Raw genomic sequence first — 20,589 nt, forward strand, 5'->3', positions numbered from 1 at the left:
AACCATTATTATTTCATATCATTCTCTCACACCAGATTACTCTTTAATGGAATAAAGTACTCTTAACGCATAACCATTTTCTCTATGGCTGTTCTGAAAGGCAGAAAAAATGAATTCCAGTAATTTTGAAAATTCTGATCTAAATACATCTCAGACCCAAATTAACATCGTATATAAGCACTCAGAAAGGATAAATTATGCCTTAATGTTCACCAATTAGAATAACTATATGATTTACAAACCAAATTGAGATACTATTGTGAGTAGATGAGAAAACTGACATGACAGGATAAAGGGGAAATGAATATAAACTAGTACTGTCCATAGCAAAGTGGTACTCATGGTTACCCTACCAAAGATCTAGTCATAAAAGGCAATCCTTAGGAGAAAGCTGATTATCAACTTTATCTAAGTAATAAAAACACATTACAACTGTGTACTTCAGTTTCTTTACCTGAAACTGTGTAACTTCAGTTTCTTTACCTGGATACAATATAACCCTCATGGAATTCATTGACAACATACTGAGATAAAAACTGAATAGTCTCTGTGAAATAATAAGCACTTTGCAAATGCAATATGCTTAAGGTATTAACCCTAATGAAAATTATCACTAATTGAAGAGTTTGAGTTTTTTTAATATTAAAAAGTCCAGAAACATTTGAAACTCTATGAGAACATGTAAATAAAGCTAAGTTCATTTTAAGATACAAATATACATTACATATCTTTATTATTTTTATCATATGAATTCCTTTTAAAATTTCTACAAATTCTACAGAATCATTTTTAAAGATATATTTATTGTGGCAAAAAAAAAATCACACAAAAACTGCTGACAAATATTTAAAAACATATATTAAACTATTTTAAATACAGACAATTCATTTACTATCTTGATTTTGAGTCAATAAAAGCAATAATCTCCAATGGAGTTCTCTGTATGAAGTAGAACTCAGCAACTCAGCAACTGAAGAATATATCAGTACAACTCAATATTACAATAGTAAATGCAATGATATTTTTTATATTAATGTGAGGAGATAACCTACCATACTGGAAATATCTGATAGTCAATATCAAACAGTATTAAAACATCCTGCCCATTCATCAAATAACCAATACAGTTCCAGCAAGCTTTAATGACCTGAAAACCTGTTTCTTACAGCAAGAGATAGTATAATCTGTTTCTTATACAACCTATCATCTGCACCCATTTTTATGACAGTCACTCAACAGATACTCAAAACTGCTTAACCAATTATCTATTAATTTCCATTAATTAGAAGCAGAAATAAGCCCAGAAAGGAGTTAGGTTATAAGGAAAGGAAAATAAAGATTTTAAAATTATAGGTACATTTTTTATACTCTTTCAATGTTGTACTAGCATTCTAATTAAAAGAAGTGAAACAGGAACATTTTAACCACAAAAATATTATATGAAAGGGCTGAGTGATAATAATATCTAACATTTTTGAGTATTTACTATACATAAAGCATGGCAAAGACTGACATAGAGAAACAAAGGATACATGATTATTCTTTTTGAGAAGCTCACTTTATTGACATCTTTCAATAAATTCCTAGTATAATTAACTGATGAATACTGAGTTGTTTGTGAACTTCTGAGAACATTTTCTGACTTAAAAATTTACTTGACTTGGGAGTCTACTAAAAGGCCTTTTGCTGATATAGGGATGGTTAGAGCATGTCTTGAGGCCCTTTCCATTTCTATTACACTGCATCAATACTAACTGACCTTCAGAGTCCATGGATGATTTCTGAGCTGTGTCCAATATTCCAAAGAGAGGAGAAATCTGTCAAGTTCATCATGGAATAAATTTCATAAAGGAATAGTTCCCATACCTGATAAAGGATGACAAGCAAGGAACTTTTTAAAAATAAGGATTCTCAAACTCTAAATCAGATTACTAAATCAAGATTTCAGAGTTGAGACCTAGAAATCTGGTGTAATCAACCAGGTTTGGGAAACAGTCCCAAGATGAATTCTGGAGAGAGAGACAATGACTTTAAGATTCTGATGCTTAATTTTTTTTAAGTATCTATTTATGTGTTTAAGAACTAGGTATAGGCCAGAGGTGCAGGGAGTGAGAGGATTCACCAGAAAAAGAGTGGGAAGCAGAACAGGCAGATCTACTAAAATGTACTACTGAAAGGAACAGCAGACTAGCAAGAGGACTGCTGTGCCATGTGGGTCAGCTCCTTGGCTGGGGATAGAACTCATGCCACAGTGGCTGGTAATATCTTGATAGCACTGAGACTTTAACCCCTGTGCCACCAGGGAGGACCTTTGATGCTAATTTTGTGGAACTGATGGCCTCACAGAATAATAGTGTATAATTCATTTCTAAATGTGAAAGAAATTGTATACAAATAGGCTTCAACTAAATAAATCTACTAGCTGGTTTTATTCATAAAGCTTTCTAAATAATAGTGTAAAAAATATTTTTAATCAGAAATTATATATGAGTTAAAAATCTCTATCTGAAATAAACTTCATTTTATTTAACAAATTTAAGAAAATACCTTGTGGGGAGCCTCTAATTTTATCAAATTACTGACAGAGACTACTAATTCATTCCTAAAGATATGTTTTCCCTTTGGCAATCTTAAAGATTTTAGAACTAGAAGAAATTTTCTGAAGCATCCAACTCCATGATTTTTGGGCGAGGAAACAAGAAGCCCAGAAAGGCTTAAAGTAATATACTAAAGGTCACACAACACTTTAGTAGCAAAGTCAGGCCTAGATCCCAAGTCTTCTGAGTTGCTTTTCCTTAAACAAACAATAAAAAAATAATTTTTTGAAATTTACAGAATATCTTCTAGCTTCAGAAACTAAATTATTCTTTGCAGGATTATGATCTGATTATCTGTGCATTTACTTTCTAATTTGTTATTTAAGATATTTATAGGTAATGTAAAAAAGCTTAAATAAAATAAAATCTTACCATATTATCTGGTGCTCCATGGCGATCAAACTGGTAAAATGAAGCTACATGAGTAATAATCCACCAACTAAAACCTAGTGGATCTCTAGGGTGGATTACAGTCACAGAAGAACTTCTTCGGTCACACGACTTTTCAAAGGGTGTTTTAAGTAGTTTATTCAACCAGTTCCAAAATGACTATAGAAACAGAATATAATTCAATTCAGTGAAGACATTGATCTAATAATCTTTGATTTAGGCTTTTCCTCCATTGTTAAGATCATATATACATAAAAAAGAATTTAAAACATATACATAAAACTTAAAGTGTAATAAAAATTAGAAAATAACTACGATTTTATGAAGCCCCTATATGGTTCCACAAACACATCATCTTCTCCCATCAGGGTAGTCATTACCCTGAATTTCAGAATGCGCCTTTCCTTTGATTTTGTAAGCTTTACAACATCATATATTATTTGACTCCCTTTCACGTGGTTTTTTAAAAATGCATGTAGCTTGTTTGTATCCTTTGGTAACCTGCTTCTTTTGCTCAACATTAGGTTTTTAGAATCTCTCACGCTAATAAGAATATCCACAGTTCATTAGAGTTTCCCAATGTATTACTATATTCTAAACCATTTACTTAATTCAGTATTGTTGAACACCTGAAGAATTTTAGTTAAGATTTTTTCCGACACTGTTGTCCATTTAATATAAACATTCAAGTTAACAGGAGTAAAGTTGTTAAAAATATCTCAACTATTTTTAATACTTGTAGAATCTGAATTTATGTTCCTTTACCCCCAGTATTTGTATTCCTTTTTGTAATCATTTAAAAAAGTGGGCAATTTTGGCAATCTTTTTTTTTTATTTGAGGTTAATCTATATAGTTATTCATTAATATGTTTTAGTACATAGTTTCATTTTTTTTTTTTTTAACCTCTGGAATGTTTTCTTGGGTATGAATCTGAATGTCAGTTATATAGCACTGTTTTGTTTTCCTCCATAGACTCCATTTATACAGTTATTTCAAAACCAAGACATATTTGCAGTTGGCTTATTGTAACTCAAATATCACTTCTAGACCCACCTAGTGGATAAAATAGGAAATGTATACATACATCTATATCTAGTTCTAATTATTAGAAACATATTTTATACTGATATACCAGATTCTAATTCAACACCCTAGATTTCCCTTTTTCAGATGTTGCAATGCAATTTTCCATGGTGACAAAGTTGGTTCTAACTGCCTGCAATATTATTTGCTTATTTGCTCTATCCTAGAACTATAAATTTAAAATTGCTAATTTATAAATAAAACTGTAAAGTTAAAATCTAACAAGAATCTAACATTTGTATCTCTTTATAGAGTTCTTTTGTATTAAATCTTTACAATACATAGTCTATGCAACTTGAACTCACGTTAGCTTTACCTTTTATGGAGGTATGTATGTGTGCACGTATGTATGTCTGTAAAATGTGTAAAAAAAAGTTAATGGTCAAATTTATTCAAATCAGCAACTGTCTCTGAAGTTATATGGCAACTTCAATATTCAGCTTAATTCAGTTCGCATCTACATTTAGTAGTTAGCCTCAGTACTCTTTATTTTCTACAGGCTCATAGACATGCTTAAGGTATTCATTCTATGATAACCCCGTATGGTTAGATTAGATAAAATTTTTATCAAAAAATTAAAACTGTCTTACTGTCAGGAATGGAAACTACTAATTCAACTTTTAAACTAAAGCAGCCTTCAAAATCTGTGAATAACATCACTTATTTTAGTTGCATTAAAAAAATACAGTTACTCCAAAGGGGATTACAACTGAGATGGGGGATTACAACTGAAATGGAAAAGTACATAAAATGATGTAAAAATAAACTTAATTATTAATAAAAAAAGCAAGCTTGTAATAATACAAATTCACTGAAAAAATTTTTAAAATATAATCACCTCAAATGCTCATTATTTAAAATAAGTCATAAAATGAAGAGCCTACAAATCACTTGGATATATATATTGCTATACAAATTTCGACAGTGTAATATTTTACATTATGCATATTTTTCCTGCTTAAAATCTAGAAAAAGACTAATGGCATCAAGTATGAACATGCCTAAATTAGCTGTATGTGGGTTTATACCTTCAAGCCTGAAATATATAAAGCAAGAAAAATTCTTTAAAAACATAAATGGTCTTAAATGAAAGAGAAATATTTTTCAGAATATGGAAAGTTGATGTGTTTGTTGTGTCAATATAATAAAACAACATAGCAAACAGGAAAAAATTTGGTGAGTCTCTCTACCAATTAAATTTCATTGTAAAAAGTGGAATACTATTGACAAACCAAAAAGTCAGACAAAAAATATTAAAAATAAATTAAATTTATACCTAATAGCTTGCTTTGGTTTATTTGTACTTTGCAAATTTACTGATGAAATAAGTTCAGCGCTTGTAAACCAGCAAAAATACAGCCATCATTAAAAGTAGATGGCAGAGGGCCCTCCTTGATGGCACAGCGGGTTAAAGCACAGCACAAAGAAGCTTAAGCCACTTCCGCATGAGTTCGATCCCCACCTGCCCTGGAGGAGATCCACTTGGGGAGGTAGACCTCTCCTGACCCGTCAGCTGCTCCCTTCAGCAGTGTACTTCGTCGAGCTGCCTGTTCTGCTCCCCACTCTGTCTCTGGTGAATCCTCTCACCCTCTGCATCTCTGGCCTGTACCCAGTTCTGTACGAACACACAAATAAATCTTAAAAAAAAAAAAAAAAAAAAAAATGTAGATGGCAGAAACCAAATCCCAAATCTTTTTCTTTTTTTTATGCATACAGACCTGGGATGCAAGTCAGAGGTGCCAGGGTGGTAAAAGGATTCACCAGAGACAGATGGGGAGCGGAACAAGCAGATTGACGAAGTATACTGCTGAGGGTGGGTCAGGAGAGGTTCGCTGCGCCATGTGGGTCACCTAGAGGGCTGAGGATTGAACTCACACTGAAGGGGTCTGCAGCTGACTTACAGTGCTGCACATTAATCTACTGCGCCACCAGGGAGGGCCCCAAATCTTTTTCCATTAACACTTGAAATAAAATAAAGATCTGGCTCAAAATGAAATGAAATTTCCCATATTGCTCTTCATGCTTTTTCTTCATCTTCCTTCAAAAAAGATATCATGAAATAAATAGAAACCTATGTTTTAGTTTCCCAAACTGAAATCTGCTACAGTTCCTATTAAAATATTTCCTAGATTACCAAACTATCAAATATTTTAGCTTCCAAGTTTCTTAACAGAAAAAGTAACTTGAGAAACTTGAATCTGAGAAAAAGAGCAAAACCTTGCTCTCCTTTTAGCTGTTTCATATTATTAATTTACAGTTTAAAAAAAATAATGCATAGTAAGAACTCAATTAACAGCTCTGTTGATGACGATCATCTTAAAGAGAAGGACATCTGTAAGAATTTTTCTTGGCCAAAACAAGTGGATAAATTCAATACAAAAGTTAGTACAAATAATTAACATCAATTTTACAACTTACTTCTGAGAGAGACCATTTACTTCTGTGATCAAGAAGATAAATGAGTAGAACCCATAATTCTTTTATACATGTACATGGGCAGTGGTGACTCCTTAATGCTTCAGGTGGCCTAACCTATAGAAAAGAACCAAGACGAGTGAGTTCTATGAGATAGGAATTATACTTGCCACCTATCTCCTCTTATATTTTAAAAAAAATGAATACTAGATGACTTTAAATTTATATGCAATTACATAAAATTGTTTCTAAAAAGTTCCATTTTTATCAAAACATAATAATTCATTTTAAAATGAACTACTAAATGAATATTATTTCTAAAAAATACCTCTGCCTTAGCCAACTAGTCAAATAACCAACACTTCCTATAGAGGGCTACATAGAAAACATGGTAATTTAATAGAAATATATATGTTATGATTATTTATTCAACTCTGTCATTGAACTACATCAGCCATAAGCAACAGAGAAAAAAAAATGCAGCAGTGTTATTTATTTATAAAATATATAAAATGTTATTTTATTTAACTATTTGATTTAATTTTATAGCCATAGTTTCCTCACCTTTACAATAAAGAGTTCCATTAAAAAATTGGAAAATTAATTTTGATTCACTTTTAAAGCAGACATGCATTTTTTATGAGTTAGGTTATGGACATAATTATTAGGGATTTATAAAGATTAAGAAATTTTATCATTTCTTGTAACATACACATCTATTATTAGGGATTTATAAAGATTAAGTTTATCATTTTTTGTAACATATACATCTTCATTAGCCGTCAACAGAGTACATATCATAGAGCTAACTTCTTAAATTCATAATGTATTATCTAATTGTTTCACATATATTTATACCCATTTTTTTATATCATACTCAGTAAAATATAAATATTAAAGCAGTACATATACTTGGTTAATCCACTAATTACATTAATTGTAAACATATGACTAAATTTAGGATGCTGATAATACATAAAACTGTTTAAATTTAAATAAATTATATATCCTAATTTCCCAATGTTAAGATTTAAGTTTGTAATGCAAAATAAATAACAATTTACAAATTTCCACTGTCTGAAAACAAACACATTCTATAAGACTTTTAAATTATTGCCTGCATCAAACTGCATGAACACAATTTAATAAAGACATGTAATTTCTCCCCAAATTCTAAACTTTTTATGAAACGAGGCAAACACAACCTCCATTTAAATTTGTGAACTAACATCAGTTAAGTATTAATTTACTATGTAACAACACAAAAGAGGGCTTTCCTCTCATATTTAAACTGATGTTAAATTTACAGTTATTATGAAAAATACAGTGTATTTTTAACTATATGGAAAAGGACATTCCTTTAAAAAAACAAACAAACAAACAAACAAACAAAAACCCTTACTACTAATTCCAGTCTCTATTTCTTTTTTTATTCACCTCACAGATAACAGTAAACATGAAATTAAGAGAATTCACAAGCAAACCATTTTTAAGTAATTTTTGCTCACAAATGTTTTTTCAGCAGTTTTGTTTTTACAGCCAAAACCTAGAAATTATCCAATAATCAACATGTGAATGAATAAACAAATTGTGGCATATCTATATAATAGAATAATACTCAGTGATAAAAAAAAATAAACTTTTTGGTATGATACAAGGATGACTCTTAAAAATATTTGAGGAAAGGAAGCCAGACACAAAAAGGTAAATATTGTATGATATTCATTAAATTAAATTCTTATATATTAAAACCATACACATTGAAAAGTGACTACTTTTATGAAGTATCAAAACTACAAATAATGTCTTAAAGCATTACCTTGTCATACCTGTTGAGTGATAGGCTTATTAAATCATAAAGGAGATTTTCACAATGTTCTTCAAATAGACTGATACTGGTCAAATTGTCACTTGCCAGATTCATAAACTGATGACCATATACGACTTGTTCTACAAGAAGAATAAATTCTATTTTTAATGAGGTAGATTTTACTTACTCAGGAGGAAACTGACTATATGGTTTTAACTTACAATAGTAACACCTATAGTTAAAACCTATTTGGCAAACAAAAGTTTGAGGACAATTTCTTTCTTATGTGAATACTGATAAATATTAATTTAAAACAGTTTTTAGTCCTTCTACATACCATTTACTGTATTTCTCCTTTCTTAGCATGGCTATCTTTGAAAAGCTACAATGCAACATGAGTTAAATAAAATTAAAAACTAAAAAAAGAAAAACACTAGAAAATCTTCACCCATTATGTCCAGACAATTAAGCCTTCAAAAATATTAACCTTTAAACAAATACTAATAAACTTGACTACATGTAATAGCTTCATGGCATAAAATAGAACAAATCAATATATCAGATACCAAAATTTGAGTCTGTATCAGACTAAACCCACTAAGTACTGCTTTAAGGAGATATTATATGGAATACAGAGTCCACATGAGAGAGGAGATTACATTTTTTGTATATTTGTGAGTGTGTGTATGTGTATATATGATTTGTTTATGCATACAGACCTGGGGTATAGGCCAGAGATGCAGGGGCTGTGAGAGGACTCACCAGAGGCAGAGTGGGAGCAAAACAGGCCAACTGACAAGTACACTGCTTAGGGGAGCAGTGGGTGGGTGAGGAAAGGTCTGCTGTACCATGTGGGTCACTTCTGGGACAGGGATCGAACTCATGCTGAAGTGGCTTTAGGTTCTTAGTGTTGTGCTTTAACCCGCTGCACCACAAGGGAGGGCCCAATTTTGTATATTTGTGTATATATTTAAGTGCACACACAGATATTTACTTAGTAATACTGAAAAGCAAGTGTTGAGGTAATGGATGCCTTCACAATCAAAATTAACAACTTACCCTTAAATAACATGTGTAGGATATTGCTAAATTGATCATGGAACCTAGAGATGCCATAAAGCAAGGCCAAGAAATAGGCAACACGTGAAATAAATTACTATCCATAATATTTATCAACTAATTACCTTTAAAATAGAAATAACAGAAGAGTAGGTAATTAATAAGGCAACTATAAACAATAAAATTATATAAAGATGTTGAACTATTCTGGTAATCAGGAAATTGCAAAATAAAATAGATCCTTTATCTTTTCTCATGATAGTTGGTAAAAAGGAAAAGCAAGTGGTAACATACACCACCATCAAGAGTGTATGGTTAGCGCACATAAACTGGGAAAACTCAATAACTATATTAACCAATAGAATAGGTTTCTAAAAAACTATTAAATGAAACATTATTTAAAGCAATATGATGCTATTTGTGGTTAGACAAAAAACGGAAATCCTGGCTAGGTATTTACACACACACACACACACACACACACAAATATGAAAATGTAAACAAACAAAACTGTTCTCAGTAGTTATCTCTGGAAAAAGATAAAAGACTTTCATTTTTTAGACTGGTTACTATTTGACTTTTAAAAATCAAAATGCACTTATCAATGTGCAATTTTTAAAAGTTTAAATTAAAAAAACAGAAATCAGAAATTTAAAAACTTACTCAATTTTTCACCCAGCATGTGAAGAATTTCCAGTACAAGCCAATGGATATCTAAATGCAGATGTAATAAATGCCACGATGGTGGGAAAAGCTGTAAATGACATTGTCAAGTGTAACTGAGAATTCACAATACTAGGTATTTTAGAGCATGTTTCAACAATCCTCCATATGCACAGGATAAAGAACCAATTAACCTACCACTATTCAAAAGCTCAGGAAAATCCTTTGTCTTGTTCATTAGAGGATTTCACTGGAGATCTGAGAGCAGGGTATATTGTCATATGATGTTTTAAGAAAGACCCATTCTGGGACTGCCAAGAGACTTCTACAGAATAGTAAAGGTCCCTTTCAACTAATAGCTCATACCACTACAGATACAAGGAAGTAAAAGAATTTTTAAAACATTGATTTTTAACATTTTGTTTTAGACTTTAGGAAATATTTTTAAATGTAGTATACATCCAGGAATGCCTATAAAATTATTTTAGCAAGAAAACTTTAGACTACCATGCTTACTATGAAACTGAAATTAAAAGTGATATATTTACTTCCCAATTCATATACTAGAACTCAACCCTATCTGATTCAAAAGCCAAACTATTATGCTGTACAAGGTTATCAACAATCTTCCTCTAGTCAATATTTAGTATCATTATAAAAGTAAATACAACACTCATGTTCTTTTAAGACAAGTAGGAAGAATTATAAAGAGGGGCCTGCCTTCTCACATATAAACAAAACAAAATGCTACACTAATAAACTGTTGTTTCAGAAATAGATAATAAACAAGAAGGCGGGAAAAAATGGATAAATGTGATATCATAAATCAGTGGGGAAAGTATGGGTCACTCATTTGCAAGAAACTGCAATTTGATTTCTGACTGCATTGCATATTTTTTAAAGAGAAGAATTTAAAAGATAAATGTATTAAAAAATGAGTTTTTTTAACAACAGCCTAAGGATGATACAAATAGAAATACATTACACATAACAAAAATACTTAATTTTCTTAGCAAGTCAGTTCATTATGGGAAATGATTATCTTTTTAGTATTAATTTTAATATTTAAAAAATTTTAAGTTACTAAAAAATAGTAAAATAGACAAGAAATAGCAGTTATTTTTCACAATTAATACTGGTTAAACATTGGTTTCATACTTAACATTCATATTTAACATAAGTTTTGGAAAAAAACCTTTTTATAAGATTATTTTTGCTGCTGTTTCTGAAATGCAACAGCATTTTACTGTATTACTTTTTTGTGTATAAGTTAGAGACTACATCCCCCTAGTTTAAAAAATCAGTTTTTTGATTGTCAATAAGTTATCTTTCCAGGTCTTCCTATGAAATAGCCCTTGGATAGCAAAGCTTCAGGACCCTTGACCTATTCTAATTACTGCTGCTAGATAAGTAATTTTTCTTTTCTTAGGCACTTGCTAGAAGCCCAGAAAATATAAACTGTCCAATTTATAGAGACAAGAAATAAGTAAAAGTATCCCTCTCCACAGTATACCTATGAGTCTTCATTAAATGGAACAAATGAAAATAATCAATATTTGTTTTTGAGTTAACCATATTATCTGTAAATATACAGATAATATGGAACTATACTCCTTAAATTTTTAAAATAAAATTCTTAATGATTCACTGTTGGTTTACAATACTACATTAATTTTGGGAATAAAGATTCTACTTTGGTATATACATATATATACCACAGCAAACTCACCATCAAATTTCTAGTATCATTATTATTATAGATACTGATTCCTGATATTAAGTATCTGGCTTTTTGGGGTTTTGTTTTTGTTAAATTTATGTATTTCACATAAAAATATAAATGTTCAATTGTATCTTACATGTTCCTCAAAAGTAAACTGTTATTCAAATTAGTAAAGTCAAATAGAAGAGGTTGAGCATTCAAGGAATTCTATGAGGAGTTAAAATGTGTCATTCATTTAAGATCACATTTTCCTATGGAGAATCTGTGTTAATTATAACAACAAATCAATTAATGCTAACAATACAAATATCTAAAAACCATACTTCAGAGGGAGTATGATCAAAGGTAGAACAAAAAGGGCATAGTTAGAAAATAATTATAAACATATTACAGAAAGATCTCAAAATTTAAAACAGATATAAAGATATGTTTTTGAAATTCTAACTTTTATAAGATGATTTTCTTCAATATTGTCATAAAATGAAATGCATTTTAAAAAATTATTTGTACTGTTACAAGATGGAACTAAGTACAGCATTATTAACTAAGGGTATGTAAGGGATTTATGCTTTTTACTTTACTCAATTCTAAAACTCAATAGACAGTACAGATGGGAAGACTGAGGCAATAGGTGTTAACTGCAGAATGGCAAATAATAAAAGGAGGAGCCAGAATTTCAAGTTGTGTCCAGAATTGACTTACCCCTATGTTTGACTGAATACTCCTTGGAAGAAAATGCTAATAATTTAAAAATTAAATGAAACAAGTCAAACCTTAATCTCATTTTGATTTACAAATGCTCCTGGATTAGTACTGGGAAGTTCAAATAGATGTCCAATATACAACAGTAATCCATGAAGTTCATCAACCAAAACTGAGGGAAGCTGAGCCTCCAAAGTCTCATAAGGATGGACAGGCATATAACTCCCAGCATTTTGCACTTTCAGGTATCTAAAAACAACAATGAGATTCAATTAAACTGGAGTCTGGATGAATATGTATTAAAAATTCATGCAGTAAGCAAATCTCTTCTGACATCCTACCTGAAGATGAAAACTTTAACATAATGAAGAAATGTTACACACTGCTGCCTAATGTTGTCTGCTTTGCAGTGCAGGGTTGTTATTTTTCCTGAAACCAAAACAGATAATTACTCATAGCTTAAAAAATTTATCAGTGATTAGTGCCAAAAATTTTCCTAAGTCAAACCAACAACAATTTCTCTGAGCACTGATTGCCATATGGCTCTTGCCTGCTTCCTCATAGACTTCCCCTAGACTACTTCTCCCTAGACTTCCCCCATATCACTTTTATTAAGGTCACCAAAGCAACCCATATATGTCAAGTAACTTGTCCCCATAGTAGTATTGGCTACACCTGGCTTTATTGATGTCACAGTGGCACTGGTATTGCCAGTCTTCTGCCTTACTCATGTTTCCCTTCTCAGATGTCTTCTTTACTGGGTTCTTCTTCTCCTCTTACTAACTCTATTACTCCTGAAGAGTCAGTAGTGAGTCCTCTCCTTTCTGTATGTCTCCTTGTACATATCTAACTTCATCAGTTTCTTTTAATTCTACAAAATAACAACTCCAAAAGGTTTGCCTATATTCCAGGCCTCCCCTTGCACTCTACACCCTGCATATCAAACGGCTTAACATCTGCATTTTGATTGCTCATCAAAGAGCACATCTTTAATTATTTCCAAAATCTGTTAATGCTGCCCATGTTTTCTCTTCTCTCTACATGCTTCTCCAGCCATTCTTGATGCTTTACTTCTTTCAGTGTCAGATTAAATCCACTAGAGTCCTATTAAACTTAGGAACAAAATGTGCCTTCAAATTATCCCTTTCCCTACAATCTTGTGAACTACTACTACAATAAAGCAACTAACATGTTCTGCATCTTCCTTTGTTCTTCCACATTCAAAGTACAAAATCTGCCTTAAATATGTATCAAAATTTCCATTCCTTATAAATCAAAAACCATGAAAAACTAACTATTTGCTGTACAGAGGATGAAATCAAAACTCCTTATAAGGATTTACAGAGTCCTGAAAGACAGTTCCCATCTTCCCTCCAACTTCAAGTTATGCCATCTTTTCTCCCAACATTTATACCAGGAAAAATTACCTGGATAGCTACTACATACAAAACACTCAACAAGCTCTATAGGAAAAAAAATCAGAACAAATACAGGGAAAAATTCCCATTCATATTAAACAAAGAAAAACTTCTAAATTTAAGCCCAAAGGAGCAAATATGGTCACTACCATATCTCAAAATCAACAGAAGCCTAAGTATGAAGATATGCAAATATCTACATACAGTACAGTGAATTTCTATACCTTACTTATGTTTCACCTACAAGAGTTATATGATTCCACTTTCACAATTCTCAGCTGATTAAGGTATTGCTCTTTTAAAAATATCTGCTATGGGGAATGGGATCAAAAATGGGGGGCGAGTACAAAAGTGCACTGGATTATGGTGATGGCAAATGGGTGATTTGGTGATGGGAAGCCCACAGGGATTAAAACTGAAATGGAAAAAGGCACAAAATGAGGTAAAAATAAACTATTATGTTAATATATATATGTATATACATATATACATACATATATCTATCTATCTATCTATCTATCTATCTATCTATCTATCTATCTATCTATCTATCTATCTATCTATCTGCTGTGAACTCCTGCAGTCAGTCAAGGTGAATGAAAAGGAGTAAAATTTACCCACATAAAGAAAATCAGAACAACATAAAAGAACAGTCTTCAGGCACTGGATACAAGCAATCCAAGACTGCCATCCAAGAGAGAAGAAGGATCCTAAGACCATACCAATTTCCTATTAAAGATGGTTTCCAGACTAAAGCACAGGGAAAGTAAACCCAAATCACTGAGCCAAAGAAACATTGAGACCTGTAATATAGGGATGTCTAAATTTGCAGGAGAAAAGTACCAAAAAAAGAAACTTCACACATAAACAGAGCACTGCAAATGTACAAATTAGATTTCCTTTGAGTCTCTGGCTAAATACTGATCTGTTCACATAAGAAAAACTTACCACAGCAAGAGGAAATCAGAAAATAGCTCAGCCAACAAATAGTTCAGGTCGCCACCAGCAAGAAGAAAAGAAAATGTAATACACCAGACAGAATCCTCAGAAGGCTTTCTAAAGCTAAATTAAAATTAGGTTAAAGTTTACTTTCCGAAAGGTCTAACAAAATTTAAAATTAGCTTCATAAAGAACCAATGAAGTACAAGTACTCAACATAGAACAAGAGAGTATTCAACACTATTTGAATAAAAGAAAATGTAGGAAGTCACAATGTAAATTCTCCAATGTCTATTACACAATTACACAAGATTACTAGATACTTGAAGTAGAAAAATATATGACAGAACCAGAGGAACAATTAGTTTATATGAAGAGACCCCAGAAATGAGTGATAAAAGAATCAGCAGTCAATATATACTCCAATGATGTTCAAGATGGATGAAAAGGGAGGACAAAATGGAGGATAAAAAAAAAAAACAGGCCCTCCCTGGTGGCGCAGTGGGTTAAAGCACAGCACTGAGAATCTAAGGCCGCTTCCGCATGAGTTCGATCCTCGCCTGCCCCAGAGGTGACCACATGGCGTAGCAGACCTCTCCTGACCCGCCCGCTGCTCCCCTCAGCAGTGTGCTTCGTCTGTCTGCCTGTTCTGCTCCCCGCTCTGTCTCTGGTGAAGCCTCTCACCGCCCCTGAGCCTCTGGCCTGTACCCCAGTTCTGTATACACAAATAAATAAATCTTTAAAAAAAAAAAATCCTTAAAAAAAAAAAAACAAAACAAATGGAATGCCTAGAAACAAAGAAATACAATATCTGATAAGGGGTTAATACCAATAAAACTGTATTTATAAACAGACAAGCATTCTTATGCTAGTCTACCTTAAATAAAGGCAATCTGGGAGTAGAATGAATAGAACAAGAACCACATGCACTGTAGTAAATGACACAATGTAAGGGCTTTCTGTAGAAAACTGGGATCAAGATTAGCTAGGTAATTTTATTAATAAAGCTCTGCTACAGCCGCATGACAGAGGCAAGCAGATCTAGGAATAATCTTTACCACTACTAACCTGGCCAATAAATCTACCATTAAAAGCTTTTTCTTAAGCTGTAAAAGTAGATAAAATGTCAGTGTAACAACCATTTCAACAAAATAGTCCAAGTCAAAGCATGCATTTCAAAGAACAATCTTGCCTAATAAATGCCTTCCACAACTGACTTATTTAAGCCACTCTATATGGGAAAGGTATTGCTTGCAATTCCATGAAAATCTTTTAGAGGTTTCCCACTGGTTACAAAATACAGATTCTTTGGTACGATTTACAAAGACAACTGCTATTTCATTCCTTCCAAATTCATCACTCTCACACGTACTCTGTAAATCAGACATAATTACTACCTACTACTGAACATTTATGATTTTATATACTTCAATGTCTTTGTCTATACAATTGTTTCTCCTTCAAATGCTTCCCTTGCCCAAAATCTTTTCGCTAACTCTTCCTCATTCTTGAAGACTGAGCTGGTATGCCTCAGTAATGTCACACAGATGAAATCCCTGGCTTCTGTAATAGCTTATACATTCCTCTATCATGATACTTATCCATGTTCCATGCTGACCTATGCTTGCATGTCTGTCCTATTCAACTGCAACCTATTCAGCAGCATAACTTTCCTCTTTGATTCATTAGCACCTTGCACAATACTGCCAGGACTCAGGTGTTAATGAAACCATAGTATTCAACATTTACTTACTAAGCACATACTGAGAAAACAAAACAAAATAAACAGCCCTGACAGTTGACAGCTAACAGGTATTCCTCACTGAAATTAAATAATTTTCATAAAATATCAAAAATAACTAGACAGGGCTATTTCATGATTATAATTTAAAAAAAAAAAAAGACAACAAAACCTCTCTGTAATCATGTCTGACCTAGAAACAAGGCACTAGGCAATCACATAAAAATAAACAAAATTCAAAAAAGCATCCTCCTCTTCAGCTAAAGTGACTATTGCCTTCTTTACTAATTAGGATTCTCCTTAGGCTCCCTTTGTCCCACCTCCTAGATAAAAATTAACGTAACTATCATCATAAAATTGTTAATGCTTCCTAACAGTATCCAACCCAGAATAAAGCCTTAGCCTCCTTATACTTTATCCAAAGCTAGCCAGAATAAGCCAAAACTCTTGTCACAAACCTCTCTCCACTCACTCTTACTAAGAACCCCTAAGTGTTCCTCATGATACACATTTCCACCTTGCTTATTAAGCTACTTAATCATTTATTTGACCATGTGTATGTCCTGGTGTTCTTTGGTTGCCAGGCACAATAACAAGATATTAGGCTAAGCACTTTACATTTTGTCATTTAATCCTTAAAGGAACTCAGTGAATTAAGATCTATTAATAGATACATTACCTAAAGTTAGAATCCATGATCTATTAGATGTAAAAAAAAAAAAAAGCAGAAAAGATGAGCAAGACAGCATGAATTCTGGCACTTCCTCTTACTTAAACTACTTTTCATGAATACAAAATAAACTGTGCACTAAACTTTTGACCTCACACTTCCTCCATATTATTGTGATAGCCCAACTGTGCATCACAGATCTGTGTGCAATCATTTTAATAAAACAATTCTTTTCTGCCATAAACACACTAAAACTTACCAAAATCACAGCTAGCCTGTAATAATGTTTCCAAGTTGTATAGCTGCTGCCTAAGTTAAAAGAAAAATGTAAGGTGAGAATTAATTTTAGAATAGAGGAAAGTATGTAACAATCATGTTTACAGTGTTTCCAAATCAATTACACAGCATCAATGCCTTTCCTTTGTGTATGATGATGTTTAACACTTCATGTCAGTGTCAGTTTCAGGAGCCAAGACTGACAAAAGATAAAACATGTTTTTGTGACCTTCCATTTATCTCAGGGATAAGGTCAAGTACAGATACCACTATCGAGACATAATGTTTTCAACATAATGTCTTATATGTTTAGGACACTTATATAAAATATTCGAGGTTAACAATGAAATGTTAAATTACACACAATATAGTTATACACTAGGGCTTTAAAAAAAGGACTACAGAAATGGTTCACTCCATGCAGTCTCCAAATAAAACATATGCATGGCACAGATACAGAGATATCACTTCACAAGGTCTCATGGTAAGACAGGAGAAATTTACCTACTTTGCCATTGTAATTTAAATATACCACATATCATCTTAAAAAAATTTTGGATAAAGATTCAAATTCATCTCTCAATAATCTAAAATGTAAATATGAACTAAGTTTTAAATGAATATAAAATAGTACTTCAATGCTTTTGATTGGAATCATGAGATAGTGTTCATGTTTTAAAAAGTTCTTACGTTTAAGCAATATATATGAAGTATTTGAATACATGATGATATTACTGGAACTTGCTTTAAAATATTTAAGCCAAAAATTTGTGGGGGGATAGGAAGGGAAGGACACAATAAATAAAATATAACCTTTATGTTTATTATAACCGAGGGAGGGCAGGTAGAGGTCCATTGTATTATTCTCTTTACAATTGTGTGTTTAAAAGTTTTCATTAAGTTTCTTCAATTAATCATATTTCTATTTTATAGTCTAAAAGGTTTAGCTGCAAAGCCCAGTTCATTCTTTAGAGGCTACTGAACAACTATGGAGATTAAGCAAAAAAGTAGTTTAGTTTTCTTACAATACTGTAGTACAGTTCACTATCTTATGTCTTCTGTACATAATGTCAAAGACAAAAGCATAAAGATTCCTAAGTCACTAAACAATCGCTAATTAAAATCATGACTCCTTACAAACATTACTGCTTGATTGCTACTACTGATAATACATTAAGCAACAAGCACAACTCTGTGGAGCTTTTGTATTAAATTGTAATAGAAAACAATCAACCAGGTAACTTACAAAACCAAACAGCACGGCTACACAGTATCAGTAAAAAACAACAACAACAAAAAAACATACCTGAATAAATGAAAGAGCACTCTAGATGAATTCACTAATGCTGTTGCGGTAACCCACTGAATACCAAATATTTCCACTGTATCTTCTTCAAAATTAGTTGGTAAAGGATCAAGATTCAAAATTAGTCTGAAATGAAAACTCTGATTTAGTCTCATAATGTACGCTAAATCTCATACTATAGTATGTCTTCCTTTTGGAATTCCATGAATCCATGTTATAGGTAACTTACCAAGGGTAATACTACATAAAGTCAGGAAATACCTTAATCAGTAATACTATCGTTAGTACAACCAAACAGCATTCCTAATGCACTGATTAAAATCTGAAGAAGGGGGGAAAAAAAGTTCCCAATATTTTTTACCCACCGTTTAAGAGCTCCACTGGAAAGGTAGGACTCCCCAGAAAAATGTTTTCCTCCTCCCCTATTATCAAAATCACAAGAAAAGTAAGGCGGTTTGCACCATTCTGTTCCCAACTCCAACTCTAAGCTGTCAGTCAGGAAGGTCGACGCAGTGGAACAATTATCCATGGTTTACTTCATGTCCTGAAAAGTTTGGGATTCATTTCGAATCGGGGCTCCAAAGTTGTGTTGAGATTTCTGGAAGTGGGCTGGGCGAAGAAATTGACTTAAGTTATGCAAACGTCAAATCCTCAACAACTCTCCCCAACAAGTTCCCGAGATCAAGGCTGCCACAACTTTGAAAGTACCCAACTAGTTGTGGTAGTAATTTAATAGCTGCCCCTCTAAGTCTGACCCGCAGTCAGGACAGGAAAGAAATGTTAGCCAGATAGACTCAGCTTCAACTTCCGGACCCGCCTCCATCAGCGCCATCCATTACCTTAGCAAATAGAACTACACCACTTCTACCGCAGGGCAGCGGCAAAGTTAGGGGACAGAATGGGGGAAGAGATGGGGAATAGATCGGGATGGAAGGCGAGGAGCGGGGGAAGTAGGGGGAAAGTGGGGGATAAGGCCCGCTGGTCGCGCCAGCTCCTAAATCTTCCAGCCAAGGTCCCGCCAAAAGAGCACCCGGAGGGACTAGCTCGGGGCCGGCAAAGGACTAGCAGGGCCAGAGTTCTGTGTACCAGGACACCTCTGATGCACATTCCATCTACTCACACTTTAAATCCCCGAGACAGGCCCTGGCCCGCGCAGAACACCGCTCCAATGCCCGCAGAATCAACCCGCGAAACCGGCGAAATTCCCGCCACGGCACGAACACGCTCAGGAAGGGTGGGGCCCCGCGTGGTCCCGCCCCCGGAGGTTGGCTCGCGAGTTCTCCTTGGGCACTGCCGGCTCTCTGAGAGTTCTCGCGAGAGTTTGCAGGCTAAGGACTGTACAGTCAGAGCCTTTCTATTTAGTTTTTTGTTCTTGCACATATTTAATTGGCATCTTGGCCGAAGGGCAGGGTCTCGCTGGGAAATGGAATTGATTTTCCGAGGCTGAGGTGAGGAAAGGCGGGGTTATATTCGGGCTGGACAGAAGACAAGAGTTTAACTCATTTGAGTCCAAAAGCGGGTGTTTTCTTTACCCCCCCTAGAGCCTCGCGACTCCTCTTCCCGCGCTAATGTCGGCAACTATTCTGTTGTGATCTATGATGCCTGTTGTAAATGGTTTGTGGGCCAAGCTAGTGCAAAAATTGAGGCTTATCTGGTCGATGGAAACATTAAGTCAAATGGCACTTGTCTTCCATGTAGTAACTGTTGCTTCCCCCTTTTGCAACGTATCTGAACAAGTTTGGCACACTTTGGAAACGGTGTACCCCGATCTCAGCATTTTTTATCTTCGTTAAGTT

At 33.4% G+C, this 20,589-nt stretch overlaps 1 protein-coding gene across 1 annotated transcript in view; it reads right to left on the reverse strand.

Annotated features, from left to right (window-relative positions):
• Positions 1–19,983, reverse strand: part of MMS22L (MMS22-like, DNA repair protein) — a 92,262-nt gene extending 72,279 nt beyond the window's left edge. Inside the window, exons 1-10 of the mRNA XM_004674069.2 lie at positions 19,914–19,983; positions 19,159–19,402; positions 18,794–18,919; positions 17,471–17,520; positions 12,785–12,872; positions 12,515–12,692; positions 10,019–10,109; positions 8,306–8,436; positions 6,490–6,603; positions 2,970–3,146 (exon numbers count right to left, since the gene is read on the reverse strand). Coding sequence (XP_004674126.1) covers positions 2,970–3,146; positions 6,490–6,603; positions 8,306–8,436; positions 10,019–10,109; positions 12,515–12,692; positions 12,785–12,872; positions 17,471–17,520; positions 18,794–18,919; positions 19,159–19,322 — 1,119 coding nt within the window. The 5' untranslated portion in view covers positions 19,323–19,402; positions 19,914–19,983. The remainder of the gene's footprint in view (positions 1–2,969; positions 3,147–6,489; positions 6,604–8,305; positions 8,437–10,018; positions 10,110–12,514; positions 12,693–12,784; positions 12,873–17,470; positions 17,521–18,793; positions 18,920–19,158; positions 19,403–19,913) is intronic.
• Positions 19,984–20,589: the final 606 nt, after the last annotated feature.

Source organism: Condylura cristata, unplaced genomic scaffold (assembly GCF_000260355.1).
Source record: "Condylura cristata isolate star-nosed mole 26May11 unplaced genomic scaffold, ConCri1.0 scaffold00001, whole genome shotgun sequence".
NCBI classification, from domain to species: Eukaryota; Metazoa; Chordata; class Mammalia; order Eulipotyphla; family Talpidae; genus Condylura; species Condylura cristata.